The sequence below is a fragment of the Acipenser ruthenus genome, chromosome 10, assembly GCF_902713425.1.
Source record: "Acipenser ruthenus chromosome 10, fAciRut3.2 maternal haplotype, whole genome shotgun sequence".
Classification (NCBI taxonomy): Eukaryota; Metazoa; Chordata; class Actinopteri; order Acipenseriformes; family Acipenseridae; genus Acipenser; species Acipenser ruthenus.
The window spans coordinates 37,312,447-37,334,777 of NC_081198.1; the positions used below are offsets into that span (position 1 = coordinate 37,312,447).

At 37.8% G+C, this 22,331-nt stretch overlaps 1 protein-coding gene across 2 annotated transcripts in view; it reads right to left on the reverse strand.

The window, feature by feature from the left end:
- The window catches only part of LOC117410617 (partitioning defective 3 homolog B-like), a 239,626-nt gene that overhangs the window by 70,047 nt on the left and 147,248 nt on the right, over positions 1-22,331 (reverse strand). For both annotated transcript variants that reach the window (XM_059032166.1, XM_059032167.1), the window contains exons 16-18: positions 21,343-21,387; positions 9,355-9,564; positions 5,437-5,662 (exon numbers count right to left, since the gene is read on the reverse strand). In XM_059032166.1, coding sequence (XP_058888149.1) covers positions 5,437-5,662; positions 9,355-9,564; positions 21,343-21,387 — 481 coding nt within the window. The remainder of the gene's footprint in view (positions 1-5,436; positions 5,663-9,354; positions 9,565-21,342; positions 21,388-22,331) is intronic.

The window sequence follows — 22,331 nt, forward strand, 5'->3', positions numbered from 1 at the left end:
GCATGATGGATATTTGTTTACACATATTCTGTAGAACAAAATCTCATGCGGTTGCTCTTGTTCTCCATAACTCTTCTCCAAAAGCTTAAATACACCTCTTTGACATACATACAGGAGCAACATTTAAAAAAATAAATAAACCTTCCCTTGATTGCCTCTGCTTAAATGTTTTCAATTTGTTATGCATGGCTGCAGGAGATCAACAATACAGTAGCTGGAGTCCCTACTGACACTGCAGCTCTCACTGTTCACCTGCTACGCACACTTGGAAAGTAAACAAAAGAGAAAAGTTCCTCACTTACCAATATTAAAAGCATGTTTCAGAACTGGGCTTATATATTTCTATTTTAAATCTCTGAAAAAATATGGCACTGCTTAAAATCTCCAATGCTGCTTAGACGTTTCCTATAAAGCTGATTAACAAAACAAACCACACACACCTTTTTGCCGCAATAGCGTGACAGGAGAGAGATATGGCTCACAAGGAAGAGTTATTGGTGGACTTCTGTGCTCCAACGGCATGTCACTATAGAAGCCAGACAGAAACTACAGTATGGGTGAACACCAAAGCATTAATAACTATTCTCTTAAAAAAAATACAATGGTCCTGGTTAAATAGGTTGTTATGAGGGTGTGAAAGGGTTCTGTAAAGCAAGTGTCTGTAGGTCAAGGGTTAATGCAAGTCCTCTGGGATATAATATTCCAAAAGTACCTTGGTGAGTGTCTGCGTGTGTTAGAGTAGTTCCTTAGCAGGTAAACAGACATTCCCACCAGAGGCTGCTCCATCACTGTCACTCTGCTGTGGCAGCAGGGCTTCTGACTAAAAGAGAATATTTAAGCAGCACCATCTGTAATCTCTTCCCAAGCCCCAGCTACCTCCCTGTTTAGAATGTAGTAACACACATGCATGAAATGACGGTCTCCACCCTAGATCTTACTTCAGTCACTTAGGGATACCCCCAGGCTAAAAAAAAACACAAAACATAAAACAGCACTTTTGTAAAGAACCTTATGTCTCTCAAACTTACTTTTGTCTTCTGATTTCAACCCAATTTATAAAACCCAGCTGATCTGTCAAAATATGGTGCCCTCAAACAATTTTACTGTTACAGTAGGTATACAATTACAAACATACTGCTGAAATTTCTTTGAAATACGCAAACTGTAAAGACAAAATGAACAACACAAAAAAGACCTTCAATTGCAGCAATTCATGACCGGTTTGTACAGTATTTGGGGATGCAGAGACAGTTTCTACGTTTTGTCCGTTTTCAAAAGCTTTACTTTTGTAATTCCATATAATGCAAACGGAAAACCAATTTTTCTTTTTTCATTTGAGACCAGACATAATGTGCCTAAAATTACTTTGCATATAAGCCGCAATAAACCCTCATCATGTGCCCCCACAGTTAAAAGTCAGGTTTTTGTTACAGTTTTAGGTGTAAAAACACAGAGCTAGGCCATCATATTTTTTGAAGCACAATAGGAAGCCTGCAATTCTTCACCACTATCACACTGTTTTTCAACAGGGAATTGTGGCACTTTACAGTACTTATCTGCGTTTTTCTCTTCTTGGACTAGATTTAACAACAGCAGCAAATTGTTTTGACATTTTAATGTAAGCCAAAACAATGCTATTATAAAAAAAGGAAAGAACATTGACAAACAGCAGCATGTTCCCATGCTCTGACTCTTCCTGCAATATAGGAATTACTCTTCTTATTGAGCCACTTATTGTGCCAGGGGCAGTGCAATCAGCTAATATACTGAATAGGCTGTTCCAAACACCTCCTGCATCAGTTCTACCATTTCAATCTGCTGCCAAAGAGAGATGTACACACTTGTTGATGAAAATTCAGTGTACTGGGAGGCTCATGTTTGTTGTGGTTTTAGGGGAGCAAGCTACTTTATAAACTGCCAGCCATATAATTCAGTCTAATCAAATACAGTTTGTTTTTATCAGTAAAACAATTAAAATAATGATTGTAACACAAATGGACCAGATTCACTAAGCACCTACCTGAAAAAAACAAACAAAAAAAACAAGAAATTGACTTAGTTTTGTTAGGATTTATTTGGAACATTTTTAGATTCATGGGTATGTAACATTGGTAAACAATAAACCATTGCAAGACAGACCTGGGTGGACACAATAAGACATCAAATAGACAGAGATATATATTCAAAAGTGTGGCGGTGTGCCCCGCCCCTGTGCGTATTTTATGTTTTATGTTGTCTGTTACATGTATTATTATATTGGTGCATGGGGTATAAATGGGGATATGTAGCGCAGGTGATGTCAAATGTATATTTGTATTTAGGCATGGGGATTGCACAATCACTTCACGTGCAGATTAAAGTGGGTATTTATACGGGGGCACAGGGAGTGCACAAGTAGTTCACGTGCAGATGTGCCGAGATTCAAATTGAATGACTGATTAGCAATCGAGTCTCTGTACAGCTGCATAAAAGATCCAGTATTTCACGCACATGAGGTTGGGTGTTCGCAGTGGAGAATGGGAGAGAGAGAGAAGGAGAAATTAAATAACAAATAATAACAAATGCTACTCATGCGGGAGGACTTGCGCGATACTTGTTTTGGGGTTTGTCCATTGTCTGTTTTGGCCAACGTGCCACTTAGTTTTGTGTTTAAACCTTTTATTTTGTTAATTTATATTAAACCGGCGCAACAGCGCAATTCACTTCACATTCTGTGTCCATTCTCTTCCTGGTCTGACGTCACCAGCCAGCCTGTTCATAACAAGTTTGAATAGTAACTTTTGCATTAATCCACTGATAAATGTGTTCATCCCAGTAGTCTTGGGTATGGGTCTGCCTCTCTTTTAACGCATGTGTCTGATTGTAAATCTGTCATTGATGTGAATGCAAATGTGTCTGAGCAGACATCTATTGTCCCATAGCCATCTTGAAATAATACTCTGACCATGATAAATGACAATGGCTGGTTCAGCTACTAAGAAAGAAAATGATTCAAGTAATAATGCCTCAGGCAGACTCTGCATAGCAGGTGGTGTGTAAATGAAAGAAAATGGAACCTATAAAACAGTGCCTATTTGAGACCGTCGTTTTTAGTAAACAATTTAGCGATAAATGCAGAATTTATATTCATGTGCGATGCCAGACCCACATGTCTTCATAGAGCTCTATTATAATAATGGGGTATATTTCAAAAGAAAATCATCATCTATATAAAAAAAATGCATAGAACTGTGGAAAAGAGATAGAAAATACAGTAATCTATTAGTAACTATTGAAAAATAAAAATGAGGAGCAATGATACCATTTTCATTGTTATTCCTTAAAATGCAGTGTTTTTCTAATGCATTGGTATGTCAATAACACATGCATTTTATTTTTATAGCTGTTTTTATTGAAACATTTAACTGTTTTAAAAAAAAAAAGAATTTAATCCAAGTATTTTTGACATTGTTTAGCCTGAATGAGCTTGTCACTACACAGAGTGGAAAACCCTGACAACACGTCTTTATTGACGTGTAAAAGTAGCAAGTACCTCCACATAATGCATGACAGACACATATGGCAGGCCCAGTAGGTAACATTATGAAACAGGTCACTGTGATGCACCTTAAGCCCCTTTCACACTGGCATGCTCTACCCGGGTCAGGACCCGGTGTCATGCGGGTCGGCTCCGCGATTTCACACTGCTTTTGATAAAGCAGCGTTGGCCAGGGTGCCAGATGCAAGTACACAATGCGCATATCGATGCCGCGGAAGCAGCTTGTTACGGGTGCTTCCACCCAAGCGTCTCTGCATTGAACCGTCGGCCCAAATGTTGATTAGAGCAAATGTTTCTTCATCCCTGCTGCAATCTGGCTCATGCTGTTGCTCAATCAACAAAAACATAATAAACAGAAATGTTCCTTGTGGAAGTGAAACCTTCACGCAGGCGTGGGTGTTTGTTATTTCGTCGGCTTACAAACGCCATCATGCATTTTGTCTCACTCAATCCTGGTCAAAGGGTGACGACCCACATCCTGAGGTGGGACGCTGCGACCCTGGTACCCGGGTACAACCCAGGCACGTGGTTTCCTGGCATTTTATATGAGGAAGTCATAATAAGAAAAAAATAATTCCAACAGTGCGGTCTGCTCAAATGAAAGGCAACAGGCCACCACCCCCTAAATAAACAAATACATATACATCAACTCTGGACTGGGATCACCGCAGCAGTTTATAAAATATGCTATAAGGCAATGCATCACCAGAGTAACATGTTATATATACATTCAAACCAGCTTAATATTACTTCTGTTAATATCACTATTCACTTATTATCACACTGTTTAATATCACTCACATGCATCAGTCATGCAACTGATTTCCATGCAACTTAACAAAAATGGAGATAAAAGCCTACGATGAGAAGGCTTACATGTAAGTTGCTGTACAACATTGAAATGTTCCAGGTATAAGGTAGATAGCATGATATAGCATATAAAAGACTGCAATGTGCATGTTTAAAGCTTTGTAATGTTTTTGTATTATTACCATGTGATGTATGTGTACAGCATAGTAGACGGTCCAGATTTAAAATAAACATGATTAATAAAGATTAAAAAAAACGCATTTCAGAGAACACAAACACAAATGGCATATAAGATTGAATGAGCTAGGTTTCAGTATGTAATGAAGACCAAGGTACCTCCTCCAACAGACTAAACTGAATGAAGTGTGAGCAGTATTATACTTGCCTGGTGTTAGACCAGCTAACACAGCAGCCTAGATAAAAACCATGGGCTAAATAGCCCATGCATCCAGTTGAATTAACACAATTAAAACAGTAATTGCCTGTCACAATTTACTGGTTTTGGCTTTAATTAAGCGATTTATAAAAACCAACAACAAAATAAAAAAATTAAAAAATTCATACAAATACCGGGAAGTCAATAAATACTGATAGCTTCTTACTATAAAACACGACAGAACATTTGGGCCCAGTTTACTATACATTTGGATATTTTTTTATGAAAGTAAAAAAAATCTACTGCAGATGTAACACAAATATTTGCAAACAAAGTAGATACAAAGTAGAGTCATTTTTTTTAATCTTCATGCACATTGCTCTTAGAAGTCTTGGTAAAACTGTCTGATTGTGTGTCTTTAATTTGAATAATTACTTGCATTGTCACTGTTAATACGTTGCTTGGTATGCACTATGTGTCAGTGTTATCCAGCAATAGCCTGCAAAGATACAGCTTTTCTGTGCATTTCTGCAAGCTGATCAGAAATTCTTCAGAGCATACCTTCATGGAATTAGCATGTTTACAGGTAATGGATGGAAATGTTATGCTTGTCAGGCAGCCATGAGAAATTCCTCTGTTATGTATGGCTAATGTACGGATTTAAAGTGAAGTGTCTGTGCATTCCTAGATAATAAAAGATTGCCCAACGTACCTCAGCATTGCTCCAAATCCTTTCTTTTTGCCTTTCTTCTCCTGTTCCTCTGCATCTTCAGCCCTCTTCTTGTCTTTGTCTTTTCCTTTGTCTTTCACTTTTTCTTTCTTCTTGTCTTTGTTTTTCTTCTTCTTGTCTTTCTTGGCTTCGTCTGTGTCTCTGAAGCCCTGTCGTGAAGATCCGCTGGCTGGGGTATCGCGGCCTGAACTCGCATCAGACAATCCATCTGTTCAGAAATGAAAGGAAATGTATTCTTTAGTGGCAAAACGGTATAGCCACAGAATACTTGCATTTTTATTTTAATTAAAAAGGTAACAAATGATAAAGCATTTACAAATCTTAGTAGTAATGTATACAATTAGTCTATTTTCTGGAAAATAACTGCTGCACTTAAACAATTTCTGTATATTTATTTTCTTAAACTTTTCCTGCTTGTCTTCTCCTTGTTTCTCAAATGCATGCAACTGCCAAAACAAAAATACCGCTTTAAAATTAAAGAGCATCACTTCAGATTTTTTTAAAGGCAGGTCAACTAGAAATTCATAAGAAAATATGATACTTGTTTATTCAGGTCATTCTAGCGTTCGACAGTTTATTTTCCGAACTAGGTTTTGGTTAATTGTATACACAGAGAATGGGAGATTTAAATGCTGCTGACACAGCCATCTGTTACTGTCCTTCTAAAGTGCGATTGGCTGCAGTGAACTATCCATCTCATGCTGTTTCCCCGAAGCACAGCTTCTATTTTACTGTGTTGTTTTGCTTTAATCAGCTGGTCATTTAAGTGCAAGTAACAGATGTAAATCTACTTGGACCTCTGGTGTTCCAGCTCAGGAAAATACAATGGTAAATCATGTCTAAAAACGTAAGGGCTACTCCGTTATTATTAACATCTCCATTTTGGTGTACAACTACTGAAAATAAATATGATTTTTCTTCGTTGTGCAAGCTGGATCATTCTTCTTTCTGTGACTGTTTATTCCTGGCTAGACTGTCATAGGCTGTTGGAAGGGAATGGGCACTACATCTCATGTCTTAATCCAAGTAAGGCCTCAATTTATCCCAGAGTAGACTTTGGTCTTCATCACAAAACAAAAACACAAAGGATCTATAAGACGGGAATTGTGCCTACAAGCGACGGGCAAAAATGTCATATTCATTAAGGAAGTTGTTACACCTTTAAACTGCGGCGGGGTATACAGTATTTGCAGAAATTAAATTGAACTCCATCTTTAAACAGTATCATCTTTCATAATTCTGAACAATAGATTGAAGACTGAATTTATTTTAAGAGGGTGCTCGCATTAAAAAAATGGAGTCATGGTCGTAAAATGAACTTAAAGAGGAATGAATGGCTGGGGGATGTTCACGTGAAGTTAGGTGTGTTCTCTTAAAGCTGCATGGAAAGCTCTCATGATATGCACTGACAATGATCCTGACTGAAGCCATTGTCCCTCACCTTTGAGAAGAACTAAAATCACAAGAATGGAAATGTTGAAGAAATGAGGCTAGAAATGAGGACATCAATGCCTAGCCATCTCAATCAGCAACCATCTCACGGATGCCCCCACACTCCTCAACTGGAGAAACATACATGCCAACAGTCCCTATATGGTCGCGACAGTCCCAATTTCCTAGTAAATGTCCCGCATCCCGATGCATAGGAAGAAACTCCCGGTATTTACCCATAGAAAAAAAATAATTTATTCTGCACAGTAGAGTTTGTGAAAACCACACACTGTGCTCATTGCGCAGCTGACACATCTGCTGATCACTAATTTATACAAAGTTAAGAATGCTTCATTATGTCTATTTTTACTGTCATGATGGACATGTCGTGTTGAGTTGAGGGGGATATGTCTATTATATGATAATGAGTGTTTTTTGCGTATGACTCCTCCCATGTGTATGATGCATATCATCACCCCCCCCCCCCCCCCCCGAAGATGAGTGTCCTGCTGAACTGAACAGTTTCCAAATGTTGGCAGGTATGGAGACATGGAGTGGACCAGTGAGCTGACACCACTCAGACTCTACCCCAGGCAGTTACATCCCATTCGTAGCACACAAGCATGCAACTGAACAGGCAATGTCTGTTTACCGTTCACAGCAGCACCAATTATTGGGACAGAAATGGATCACTTACCACTAGCTGCCATTTCAACTCATCAGAATCAAACACTCACCTCAGGAGACGTGCAGTCTACCCGACACAACAGCTCTAACAAAAGCACCCTATGCATTGTTAACACCACAGTCTTATACATACTCCAAGACACCCCTGACAAGTTGACATTTTCCACCCTTAATTGTCCTTTTGCTGCTTCTTTATTTATTTATTTATTTATTTTTTAAACATACCGGTAAACATGACTTCTACTGTCTTGTTGGTAAAGAAACAGCCGTGACAGTCTGAAATAGCTTTTACAATAAAATACAAATTATTTACAATGTCTTTGACTGTTCTGTATTGTACTGCGCGTATTCAATTTTATAAAAAAAAATACTGTCTGTTTTCACTTGATGAAGGGACAGATAGTCCTGGAAGCTATAATGAAGATAATTGTTAAACTCACTATTTTAATAAATGAGCTGTGACACTGGAGCTTTTTTTTTTTTTTTAATTGCATCTGATTAGTTCTCATCTGTGAAGATAAGACCACTTTGGGTGTTGTTGAAATTAAACTAGGTGAGACCACACATCAGAAAACGCTGAATTGATTTTATCTGCAATATGGGCATTTATGCAGTAACACTTAGATTTAGAAGAGGATGCATTAGTTAAACATCCATCTACAGTAATTAACCATAATCATCTGGCAGAATCAACGGTTTCAACCAGAAATAAGGTTTAACAGACACATGGTCAAACATTTCCTTCTAAAGATTTTTAAAAGCAGATTTTCTTTTCTTACCTAAATTGACTAATTATCTGTGTTTTTGTGTTAATTCACATCCAATCTTGAACGACATGCAGAAGTTTAATAAATAGCAGGATGCCAGCATAGCAAAACCTTGTTTGTCTGTCATGCTTTGTTTTAAGATCTTCACAGAACTTGAGATAATTCAATGACTATCCATCAGTTCTGCCTCTTGTTTTGTTTACCCATTTTAAAGTTCCATTATTGAAACAATCCTGTTGTGTCTTGATTTTGATTTGTAAAGAATGATGCATTCCTTATCTGTAAGAATAGGACTTTGAAACTACAGTAACATAGTTTCTGGTTAATGACAGATTCCCTTTCAAACCACCCATTAGTCCCGGGGAGCATATGCAGACAGGACTGTCAGCTGCAGATGATCCTTCAGGTTGTTTGTTTTGAGATAGAGGTCTGCAACAATTTGGAGTTTAATGACGTGGTCAAATTCACTGATGTTTAAGCTCAATCGTTTCTCACAGGATTTCCAATTCCCTCATAATCAACACATCCTGAGCAAAACAAAACAAACTGGTCAAAAAAAAAAAATCTTCACTATGTTTCTAATTTCTTAAAAAAAAAGTTAATTTGGAAAATGTATAGGGTGTCTGAAATTCCCATAATTTCAGGAAATGTACCACTTTTAACTGTTTTGTGTGAAAGAAAAAACAAACAAATAAGGGAACTGCATTGGATTGGACTGGCTATGAATGACAAGTGTGAGCAAACACATGATATGACAGGAGTCGGCATTTTGATGAAGTGCTTTGTTTTTCAAAGACAGTGTAACCACAAGCCATTTACCATGTGGAAAGTCCAACAAACAATGCATAAAATTCCCCACCCAAAGGAACTCGCTGACATCCTTATATCAATATGAATGCTTTTAATTATGAAGTAAAACACACAGACCAGTGAATTGGTTTCATATAGTTGCTTAAGAGTTTTAACTCAGAATGATGAGCTGTTTTTAATTATATGTTTTCAGTTAAAAACGTACCCTCTTCCATTTCTGGAGGGCCATCGTAGGATTTGTCAATGGCAGTTCGGAAGCTCTCATTACAGCCTCGCCCCCGTACCATGTGAGGCCTTGGTCTGTGGAAGGGCACATCATTCTTCCTGACCGCGGCTACAGCTGTCTGCAAGCTCTCCAGAGAGCTGGACTTCTTCAAACCCAAGGTGGGACCAACGTCTCGACTGGGAGAAGCGCCTGTAAATAAATAAAAAATAATGTGTTGCTAAACTTGTTACAGAAGGGATGGTCTTCATTCACCAGTTTACAACACAAAATAAAGTACACAATTGCAGGTCCAAGATAAAGAAAGTACACTTATACCATTGCAAAATACAATAGTTTTGACTTTTGTATTTCACACGGGCTAAATCGTCTGAGATTGTACAGTACAGGCACAGCTTTTCCTACCAAAGCAGTGCTTTCTTTGTTGGTAAAGATTTTAAACAAGCCGAGTCGTCTACACGTCTTTTTGACCTCTGCTGCAGATACTGGACTGTTTTCCTCCTTCAACTATTATTTGTTTGCAGTGCCATCCCTAGAGCCTGAACCATCTTATAGTAGGCCAGCATTGTGTGCATCTAGTCATACATTACTAACACTTACAAACAGAAATACAATCACAAGACAACTTAACTTTGCTGAGCATATGCACAGCGCAACAATGCCATAAAACTGCAGCCCTCATTTCACTCTCACATTAAGTGAACTGTTTATTAACTGACCTGAAAGTTTCAAGGTATGATTCACACTTCATAGCTCCATAAACACATTAGGATGAAGTTGAGAATTCTCAAGGTGGTAATAACTGTTCATTTCAAACTGACACCTCACTAGGTGATGGCTATGCAGTATTTACTCTTGGTGATTTGATGCCAGGTTGATAAGTGTGTTTAAACTGACTTGATATGTCTGTAGTTTACAGAGCAGTAGCTACTAATACTTTTACTTATGATGTGCATAGTTAATTCATACTTCAAACGGCTGGAAAAAAAAAAGATTATTTACCTGTTACATTTTCACAACCATGTGTAGCATTGGCTGTAGTATCATGTAAAGCAAAACTACAAGTCAAGTACAAAAATGTTTGCTGTTTTTATCTATATTTGCAGATTGGTCAGAAACAGTCCCACAGTAAATAGTGGGTGCCCTGGAATATCTCATACTTCAGAGAAATGTCTTGACTGAGGGCTCAAGACTTCAAGCATGGTACAGGAAAAACATGAATTCCAGTGTAGAAGAAAGGCTGCAGTTTGAGACTTCTATAAACAAATTAAGCAAAAAACGAATAGTTTTTTTTTTTTACCTTGTTGGTTAAGTATAGATTCAACGAGTGCCTAGGTGAAGTCCTATATCCTCCACAGCATATGGGTTGATACTGGGTTAAATAGGATGTCCTTAATCCCGTTTACAGTTTGAATTCCTTTTATGAAAATTAGATTTTAAATGTTGTCTTGCAGATGTATGTGATGAATGGCAGTGCTGAGCCAGGAGCAGGCTACATAGTTTATCATCACAATCAATCACAGCACTGATGCTCCTAGAATAAGTTACAGCTTGAAAACAAGATTAATCTTGAAAAATCCTTTTTTGAAATCATATGGCACAATGTATTTCAATTAATATCTGATTGGAACCATTAGGAAATGTAATGTGAATCACTATCTGTCCAACTAAACTATGCTGTAAGAATTACATACGATTCTTAGCACTGACTTTTGCACTAAAGGGGTTTGTCAGGATACATTCATTCCCCAATCTGATTCAAGATGGGGTTCAGAAAGTTATTTTACACAACATACAGTAAGGAGCTACTGTTCCACAAAATAAGCAAACGCATCTGGGAAGAATTCAATTCTGTGCTAGTGAAATCTTGTTTTCCTAGTTGATAGCTGTAGGCCTTAAGAGTTCAAGAAAAGGCAAAGCTGCTGCAAAAACATATTTAAAAACAAAATCGATACCCAGCCACAACATCCATAGCAGCCAGACCACTAGATAAATATATCTGAATTCATTTGGCACCAAATTAAACTAACATAAAATACCCTATTTATTTGCTCTGGCTTTCACGAGTCTGAGAATGCTCTTAATCCAGTCCCACAAATCCTATTGGGAGACAGAAGCTACTGTTAATGAGCTTGGCTTTACGCAGAATTCTTCCTTTGGAGTAATTATCTGAGTGATAACCTTTATCAGAGTACTATAATGTAAACTGAAACAGTTGTAATCAGACACAAAGAACATACACATAAACTGAGTCATCAGAATAAGACCCACAAAGACAAATAGCCAAAGTATGTATTATAAAATACATCCTAAGGAAAAAACCTGCATTGAATAATGGAGGTAGCTGGGTGCAGTCTGGTCAAGGCATCTGTAGGCTAGTACAAGAGTCTTGAACCGGATGCGAGCGGTGATCGGGAGCCAGTGGAGTGAGCGGAGTAGTGGAGTTGCGAGTAGTGGAGTTGCGTGGGAGAAGCGAGGCAGAGAGAATACCAAGTTAATGTAACGCTGTGAGAGTATAGCAAAACTTGTATGAAGCGTGCACTGAAATAAAAATGATTTATTTTCAAATGGTTATAAATAGCAGGACTTAGCTTTAAAGAAGTGATGTGAGAAATTCAAATGCACAAATGTCACAAATGCAATTATTTTTGTCCAGCTTTAGTTAAGGAATTAAGCCACTTTAAGGGCACTCCACAAAAAAGCTTTAAAGCAAGTGTTAAAAGGAACCCCAACAATGTGTTTATCACCCCAAGGTGATTATTGCTGCTGTTTTGTCTGGCTGTGGTAGTTTCTGTCTACCTTCACAGATGTATCTGTTGTAGATCACACTCGCTACTAGTCTGGAAGGAAGGAAGTTATGTCTTAAAGAAAGGAATTGTCCACATTAAAGGATAGACAGATGATAAAACATCCACTTGGATGTTTTACGAGCTATCAGGCAATGAAGACTTGTCGAGCGTGTAATCATGCTTTGTAAACTCACAAACACAGGCTAATTTACAAATCGCAACCTGTATGTAATAAGTAGTTCTTTCATACATTTATTTCAGACACAAGTAAAGTGGCTAGAACTCCTTGAGGGGATTCTGCAGTGGAGGTCCAAAAGTTACAGTTAAAACACCTAAACACCTCGTACACCTTCATTTCCCTGTGAATAAAATCAAACAATTGTATTGAGACAATGTGTAAAAACTAGCTTATTGAATTTCCCCATTAACTATATAAACCATTAAGCAGAAACAAAACCAATCTTTTACCTGAAAGTATTTTAAGATTTCGAGTTATGGCCTGCAAAAATCTATTCAATGTTTTGTAAGAATCGATTAGCGATTAATCAGATCTAAAGTTCCAAAACTCTGGGAACAAGTAGCAAGCATGTGGCATGTACCATTTTGAGTGGAGGAAGGGTATTTAAAAAAAATGCATAAAAATCTATGAAAAACAACAGACCCAATTTTTATGAATTTTGGGTTTGTTGCGAGCATAGTGGAGCCAGAGGGAATGGTAAACAGAAGGTAGGGCTGTAGAGGTGGGATAGCTACAGGAAAATATTGAATTTTAATTTTTAAAAAAGATGTTGAATCAAGTAACATGGAATGAATAAAATAAAATAGTAGTTCTGGCATCATTCCTGGTTTCAGAGTTGAACGTAACTCATGTAAGGTTATTTATTTTCTGGAGCTTTCCCTATTACTGGAGCTTTGCCAACACTACTATCAAGTTGGTCCTTTATACCAAAAGTAAGACTGTGTGTTGGGTTTTCTAGGAATTGAATTGGCAAAGAATGGCCAAGAGAGGACCTTCCCATATGCTCAATATTTTAAGAAATGGGAGTTTTTGTTAACAAAAACAAAGAATCCCTGGGATCATAATGCAAGGCGTTATACATTTATTCAGCATTTTATGTCTAATTCAGCATTAGACGTAAAATACCAAAAATGAATGACAAAGCAAAACAAGCAAAGTATATTTCGGCTGAGGATCGTGTCAAGACATATCCCAAAGAAACTGTACATGCAGATGGAGGTAATTGTTTTGCACATCTTGTAATGTAAAAAAGAAAATACGATACAATATCTAAAACGTCAAACTATCAGTCATAGATTCGGAGGCAAACTATAAGAAACAAGTCAAGTGTACAAACATTCCAGCTAATGCCTTCATTGGTGTTATGACTCAGGAATAATATAGTTTTACCTTAGAAATAATACAACGCATATGTGTGAATTAAAAAATAAAAATGTAGTTAAACCTCTATTGTGTTCAAGAAAGGACTTGCCTTCCTTGAAAGCCTGGCCTTACAGGTTTAAGTAACACTTTGCTTGTTGAAGTATATCCAATATATACTGAACTTCACAATAAATGCAAGCAATTACAACGTATGTTCCATGAAGCTGGCTATCGCACTTAAGAAAGGATGCATTTCATAGTTTTTTGTGTTTTTCTGCCATCGGTGTGATGAAAGAAAAAAAGCGCACTGGAGCCCTGCGGGGTCCACAAATAACACAAGTCAGTAACTCCAAGGCCAAATTATCCACAATAATATCTCCCTCTCCCACAGGTTTTAGAGGATGCCTCATTCTGAGCATTATAAAGTACATGATTCTTACCTCAGCTGCATTCCCTTCTAACTGTCTGGGCAATACTCTGATGACTTATCTCCTTAATACAGTCTACCCTACGCTAAGCACATTAGCAGTCTTAGCTTACACACAATATAACCATTACATTTTTCAGTAGGACGGCAACAAAGCAGCAGTTTTTTTCTGGTCTGCTCAACAAGGTAAAAGTTATGAAGTTTTCTGGTATGAAGGGAAACTGTGACAGTGTAGCCTCACAGTCCAGGCTGGTTACCCGCAGGAATTAGACCCAGAGACAGAAAGCTGCAGTTTTAAAGCGCTGTTGCACACTTTATTAAACAAAACAACACAAAAATAGGAACAAACAAAACATGTCACAGGTCAAAAATAAAAGGTTCACACAAAATACGTAGACTGGGCATTAGCCTTCACTTCCAAGTTACGAAACAGTATAAAAATCACAGCACAAACTCCGCCAAACAACAACAGATTTCTGGTTCTTTTTATACATGTGGCCACACTAGGGTGACCAGATAGCAAGAGTGAAAAATCGGGACACTCAGTTGGTGAGGGGAGGAAAGAAACCTTGTGAACTACTGCACAATGCAAGTGATGCAAACTACGTATCTTTCTTTTGTAGATGGGCTTTTTTTAATTCCTTCGCCTTCCTGTGTGCATTGCACTTAGGCAAAAACACAAACTTAGAGAAAAGTAATGACATCATCCGTACTGCTGCGAGCTGTGTCTTTTTTGAAAAAGTCGTACAGCCTTTTCTTGTGTGTGTGCAACCGCAAAATGCACATGGTCGGATGATGTTGAAAAAAATTCAACATTTGTCGCATGGTCGCAAGCCAATGAAGTGCGATCGAGCAAGTTTTTGAGGAACCCAATAAACATGAACAACAGAACAGGATTTTAAACTTGCCTCTAAACTGAATGAAATTAAAGCCTTTCTTGTTTCCTGTTCAGATGACAACGATGTTTTAATCAGCCTATCAGTGCGTCTGTACTGGCTTTTCTGTGACCTGCTGCACTGTACGTAGCAGGTGGGACAAAGTCAGTGCTGCATTGTTTTGATTTAGGTTGCTAAAATCTAGTTTTCAGCATTATACGTAAAATACCAAAAATGAATGACAAAGCAAAACAAGCAAAGTATATTTCGGCTGAGGATCGTGTCAAGACATTTCCCAAAGAAACTCTACATGCAGATGGAGGTAATTGTTTTGCACATCTTGTAATGTGACAAAGAAAATACGATCAATCGCTGTAACTTCAGAAGCACACGTTAAACAAAAGGCTGCTACAGAGGCTGCTGAACAGAACGTAAAACAAACAACAGCTTTCAGAAAACAAACTGGAAAGTCAGTGCAGACAAAAAAGTATTCCTGTGTTGGTTGTACCCAAGTTAAATCAGCACTACAGGTACAATCAAGCACAGCTACCTCGGTTCAAACAACCTGCTGTTTACTTTGTAAACGCAGTTAGAATTATAGACCCAAATAGGCACGTTTTCTTTGTTTAGGACTCGGTACTGATAAAATACATTCCTGGATGGGACAAATAACATGAACCAAACGTGCTGCATATATGGACTTTATTAAAGAATGCCAGATACCTTTGGGTAACCGAGTTACCCAAATGTATCTGGCACTTCCAACCAATTCAGTGGATGCAGACATGCAGTCTCAATGTATGCGCAAATCCACACCAGACATAGAATGTCAGCAGCAACTGTTGGGAGATGTTGCATGCTTGCCTTTTAACAAATGACAGCACTCTGTTTTAGTAAGGAAGCAAGTACCACTATTTTTAGGCTTTTATAATGATCTGAAATATTAGGTGTAGTTAATATTTAAACAGGTCAGCGAAATGTCAGTGAAATGCTAATTACAACCCTAATTCTAATTGGATGACTTGACCATGGGCATATGATTGAATCCATTTTTTCCCCCACTGCGTTCGGTACTTTTGTTAAACATTTTACGCCTGGGTTTTCAACATATACCCTAAAAATCAGGACAAATGGCGTCCCGACAGTACCTCGATCGGGACGCGGAACAAAGACTGTAATATCGGGACGATCACGATTTTATCGGGACATCTGGTCACCCTGGGTCACACCCCAATTAGAACTTAATTACCTAACTGGGGAATGGCCACACCTGTGATTGTTGGCAGGGGCAAATTTAACCATCCCTGCCAACCTTACATTCCCACACACACACTATTTACATTTTAGGGCTTTCGCCCGGCCACAGAAACATTTCTGTTTCGAGTTCATATATTGAAACTTGTACTGGGAGAAACTGTCTGATCAGGTTGTGTGATTGTGATAAAAGATGTCATGCACTCCAGAGTGCATGAATAAAATATTTGTTTACTGTAAACTGACATCTTTTTTATTAATACCTCAGTACATTAGCGACTAAACCAGGTGGTTATTTACCAGTTATAATTAAGAACAACTAATTTGTTCAGTTTAGAATATATCGATACGATACCACTTTCTCTCCTGACTCACTCATACTGATGCACTTACATCAAAGATATTCTGTATAAACCAAGATACTTAACTCCACTGATTCTCTATAGGGACCTCTGTCACGCTGCGCCCAAATGGTTGTGAGATATATAGAGAGCTCGGGAGAAGATTTTCTATTGACTGTCAATGGAGCACTGTAGGATTGTGCTGCGTTGAGCTTATTTTATCAATATTTAAAATATAAAAAACTTGTGAAGTCTATTTTACTCTTGCACAGAGTTTCTTGACAAAAAACATAACCTGTGGTAATGATGACATACCGGAATCTATACGAAGAATGCACTTTTCTGAACGCAGTACCAGAGATGGCGCATGTGCAGAAAACAGAGATGAGCGTTTCACACAGTACTAGAGCAGACGGTTGCAATTATAAAACAGAGATGAGCGTTTCACACAGTACTCGAGCAGATGGTTGCAATTATAAAACAGAGATGAGCGTTTCACACAGTACTAGAGCAGACGGTTGCAATTATAAAACTTGGATTTATTGGTATTAGCCATCAGTTTTGATATGTTTTTAGTTTTTAACCATGTATTCAAATTTCACTTTGATCATTTACTAATGTAAATTATCTGTAAATATAAAAAAATAAATACATTAATAAAACATGATGGATGTAAAGGCGGAGTTGAGAATCTTTGTGATATCTTTGGTGGAAGTGTGCTGCGCATGCCTCAGACTCACCCATTCTGTTGTCGTTGCGATCCACCAGTCCACACTTGATCTGTTCCGAGTCATATCGCAACTGTACCGGTATGGAATTTACTCTGGCCTGGGTTTCATTTCGATGTGGTTATACGATTGTTCCGCAATGATACCGGTATAAAAATACAAGTGTGAACAGGGCTTTACTTTAGCCTAGAGACAAACTCAGTGATAGCTTTGGTTTAAACAAAATATAAGGCTGTCTTTGGTATAATCTACACACATAAAAAGTTGGGAGTAAAACATTTCCATGACCCAACACATTTTTTTTTGATTTTTTTTTTTGCTTTTCCTCCATGTAGGGGTGGGGAAGCTTGAAAACATGTGCATTTTAACTAAGAACATGCAGTGTAAGACACCTAAAGATTATATACCAGATGTAATACTTTTGGAGTTCCTGCCTACAACACATGCCAGCTATAAACTTAGAAGCAGTTCCATCTACTCCACTTTAATGAAGGCAGAATTTGGACAGGGTTTGCAAGCGCACAGAATCTGGCAGTGTAGTTGCAAATCTTCCTAACAATGAATACATTTGCAGAGTGAAGTAAGCTTAGACATACTGGCAGTGTTTAAACCAGTCCTTTCCTTCTGTTCTCAGTAGCCCTGAAAGCATGTTAATGGGGATGTTTTGTCTGGGATATACAGTCAAGGAGCAATGTTTAAAATACCTTTTTTCGTTTTACCTTAGGGAAAGTCAAGGCAATCCTTCTCCAAAGCATATTTTAAGTCACCTCAAGTACCGACTCAAGTAATACAAAGTATTCCTCAACCACTTTCTCATTAAAATGCTTTTTAAAAAATCTCCAAATCAGAATAATAATAAAACAAAAAGCATAACACAATATGTACGTTTGCAGCCTCATCTAAAACCAGCAAAAAATTGTGCAAAGTTAAACAATATGTTCCTAGCTATCATCTCATCTTCAACCAGAAACACCAAATGTGAAGTCTGAGTAAAAATGTACTGTTTCATTCAAAGTTTAAGAAGCTCAGTTTAACCTGGTTTACAGCATACAGAAAGTGCACATTCTAGCAAAGCACATGACAGGATGCTAGCAAGAGTTTGTTAGACAGCAGACCAGCAATGCAGAGATGTCACCACCATTTCTTGCAAATGCCTTTATGATGGCTATATGTCTGTAACCCAATAACCAGAGAGGTTTTATCAAGATTAAAATAAAAAGGCAAGGCTTTTTAGCCCATCCTGCTAATTAAACATGTCAAAGCTCATAAAGAAGTATTCTGCAGCTTTATTAAGCACTGTGTCTCTGAAATCACCATGTCAGCAATGCATTCGTCAATAAACATTAGGCAACATCAGTAAAAGGACAAAATTGATTGTTTTATTAAAACATTTTATTACATGCTTTATAAAAATCGACAAGCAAATGTTATGTCAAAAGACACAGATGTATTTTTTTTTTTTTTTTAATCATTAGACATGTTTTCATTTAAAACTTCAATAGTGATTTTAGGAATACAAGTTTGATAACTGTTCCCAGAAAGAAATACAGAACACTGAAATGATCTTTATACAGACCACCAACACTGTATTACTCTAATCTAGACTTTAAAATACTGTATTAGAAAGTCAAGGAGACAGATGTTTAGGCTAATGCCTCCATCAGTGTTTATAGCACAGACAAAGTTTCAAATTTCCTTGATTAGTAATCAAAGCAATCAAACTGACTTTGGTGGTTTCTTCAGTTTCTTATTATATATTGTATGGATAGCACATCTCAAAGCACACTATGTTTTTTGTTGTTTTTTTCAACTCTGTTTATTGGGTTTTGAAAAGAGCAAAATTAAGCAATCAGTGATACAATATACAGATAACAGGAGAATTGATCAATCAACCACTCACCCGTCGATCCGCTCACCTACCAACCAAAATTGAATTAAATGCAACTTAAATAAACAGTAAGACAGATAAAGAAATAGTATATATAAATAGTAACACCAAAAGGTAGTACAGTACAACCATGCCTAGATAGTACACAGCACACACTATGTTAACAGAGTAATGAAGAAAAACTAAATAAAACACACAATCTGCTGGAGTCAGACCACGTCAGACCACTTTCTTAGAGCAGACTGCCATAGTAAAGATGTGTTGTTAATTTAAGTGTTTGTAGCAGATTTCAGTGGGACATAGTTTTAACAGCATGTCACACAGTTTGAAGAGGTGCAGTGTAGTGCTTTTGGTTTGCTTCTCAATAAAGAGGTTTGAAGTGGAAGGGCTCAGATGCAGGCACTTAGTACAGTTACAGAGAAATCATTCAATAACTAATCTTTGCTCTCCTTCCGCCAAACTTCTAGATTAACTTCTTTCAGATAACATATCACTGTGGCAAACTTCGTACAGATTAAATCAGTGCCACAGACAAAAAGTTTTGTCTAGAAATCTCATTTGAAACCACAAAGCACTTTGAAGCAGAGGAAAAAAATGGTTCAGGCAGTTTAAAATGACATACAATTGAACTGAGTAAAAGGTCTTTGTATTTCCACAGGGAGACCTATGGGCAGCAGGTTGGGTGGGTGGAACTACAAGCAACTCACTTTGAAACAAAGACCATCTGGTAAAAACAAGTGTAATTGCCTCAAGGGCTGCACAGTTGGTACAAAACTGGAAACTGCCACAAAACTGCTACAAAAAAACAAAAAAAACAAAACAAAAAAACACACACTAGGTTAACTATATTATGTCTTAATATAAATAAAGCAGCTTGCCTTCTTCCTTGAGTATTGTGGCATCTGTACAATGCAGATAACAACCAAGAGCAGAAGGGTTAACGAGAGGGTGCCCAGTGAGCGGGATGGTGCTAAATAACAGGGAAGGGTGGTGTCAAAGTTCATGCCACAGAAATAGCAGAACCTTCCAGAAGGATACCTTTCACTCTTTTTGGTAAAGCTTTACCAAAGAGACAAGGTTTCTTTAGTTGTTCAATTGACAATACTGTCCTGATATTTGTTCTTGTATAATTGACACACACTGCAGGTCAACAGCTACATTAACATTAGTATAAAGCATGGGTTAATACCATCTTTGCGTTGTACATATTCTAATGTAGTAAGTTGGGGTCTCTCGGGCCTCAATTAGCTGAAGATCTAGGCATTAGCGAGGCCAAGAATGGTCAGTGTGAAGGTCCCTGCTGACCTCTTTAGACATGATGTCATTGCCATGTGACCTTGGCCTATCCAAACAACTCAGCTAATTATTATTATTATTTATTTCTTAGCAGACGCCCTTTTCCAGGGTGACTTACAATTGTTACAAGATATTACATTATTTTTACATACAATTATATTATTTTTTTACACATTATTTTTACTTACAATTACCCATTTATACAGTTGGGTTTTTACTGGAGCAATCTAGGTAAAGTACCTTGCTCAAGAGTACAGCAGCAGTGTCCTCTATCTGGGATTGAACCCACGACCCTCCGGTCCAGAGTCCAGAGCCCTAACCACTGCTTCACACTGCTGCCCCCTAATTAAGACCAAATGGCATAAACTTGACTGATTACTTCAGACAAGGCAACCTCAACCTTCAGACCCTGACCAACATGCCAAGGCATGCAAAAGCTTTTGTACAATAGCTGATGGAGGTGGCCTGCTTTCAGTGATGAGGGTTTGGATATGTACAGGATCCGTTTGTATATAGCCTGAATATGGAAAAACCAAAAGGGTAGCACCCAAATTGACAAACTCCTATCTCAAAAGAATCACCTTTTCTGGTTTCTCCAACTCCGTCACCTTTACCCCAGCTGCAGGGGCTGTGTATCACAAATGAAGAACTTTTATCTGTCAACACTAATGCTTTGATTCAGAAATGACTCAAACGCGGACACAGATGAATTCATGGGCTACAGTATCAACATACTCTCTGCACAACCCCTACCCCCCAGTTAAATCTCAGCAGGCAGATTTCTGAAGCTTCTATAAACGAATACACTCTGCATGCATGTGGCACTGTCACTGCCAAGCATTAAGTCCTAATTTATCACAGGGAGAGATTTGGAGACATCCCATACATTAATTAGAACACTCTTCAATCACCACGCTGCCTAGTAACTAGATCCAGCTGTTTCTTGAATGGTTTTCTGAAAGAGTTGCAAGAGAAGAAATGCATTCCTTACCTGACTTCTGTCCAGCCAGTGATCCAACATTGCTTTCATCTGCCACTGCAAAAAAAACACCACGCACAGATCAGAGAACCTTCAACTCATGTTACCTTTTAACGATGGATAATTGCAGACACATGGTAAAACGTGCAACTGTGATCAATACAAATCAACTGCAAAACCTCTTCTAGCATCTTTCAAGAAGTTATAATACTCTTAGGAAATCCTTTAGAGTATGTAAGGCTTCTATTTCAAGTGCTATGGTACAGTTTCATACTGTGATAAACGTTTAAAAAAAAAAAAAAAAAAAAAAAAATCCTCCAGACACAGGGGTTTACTATGCAAATCCACTAGTTTCAGGCATAAACATCAGCTATACTGCCTACTTTGATAATTTAAAAATGCACTTCTGTATTGAGCTCCTTATTAATGAGTATTGTTGTATCTGGCACACACTATAATATGGCCATCTTGACAGAATAATAATATGAATAAAACAGTATTTAAAACAGGCGAAGAAGTAGCTGTCAGAATAGAGTAACACCACCATATTTTAGGTCTATTCTCCCAGCACAATTTGAGAACGAATGAATTATTGGTGTCATATCTGGATGTGGCTCAAGTTCTTCGTCAATTATGTTTTCACGTACGGTCACATTTGGATCATTAGGATATTCCTAGAACATGACCACTTTCCATCTATCTGCAAAGCCAAGTACAGTAAACTAATTCATATGATTAAGAGGAAGAAGATACACTATATCAAGCCACTCCCTGCAGTAAAATTTTAGGTCTGACAGAAATTGAGACTGAAAGCAATGGCAAATGATAGGGTTTAAAGTAAAGGGTACTGGGGTAGCTTCTGAAAGGGTCTATATTTAGTGCCTTTACACCCAGATTTCACCACAAACCAAACCTACATCTGCTTTTCTGTGTTAAGCTGACTGCAAACGTTGACAGTTAGATGTGAGACATTTTATAGATTGGTTGATTACGCTACCAAG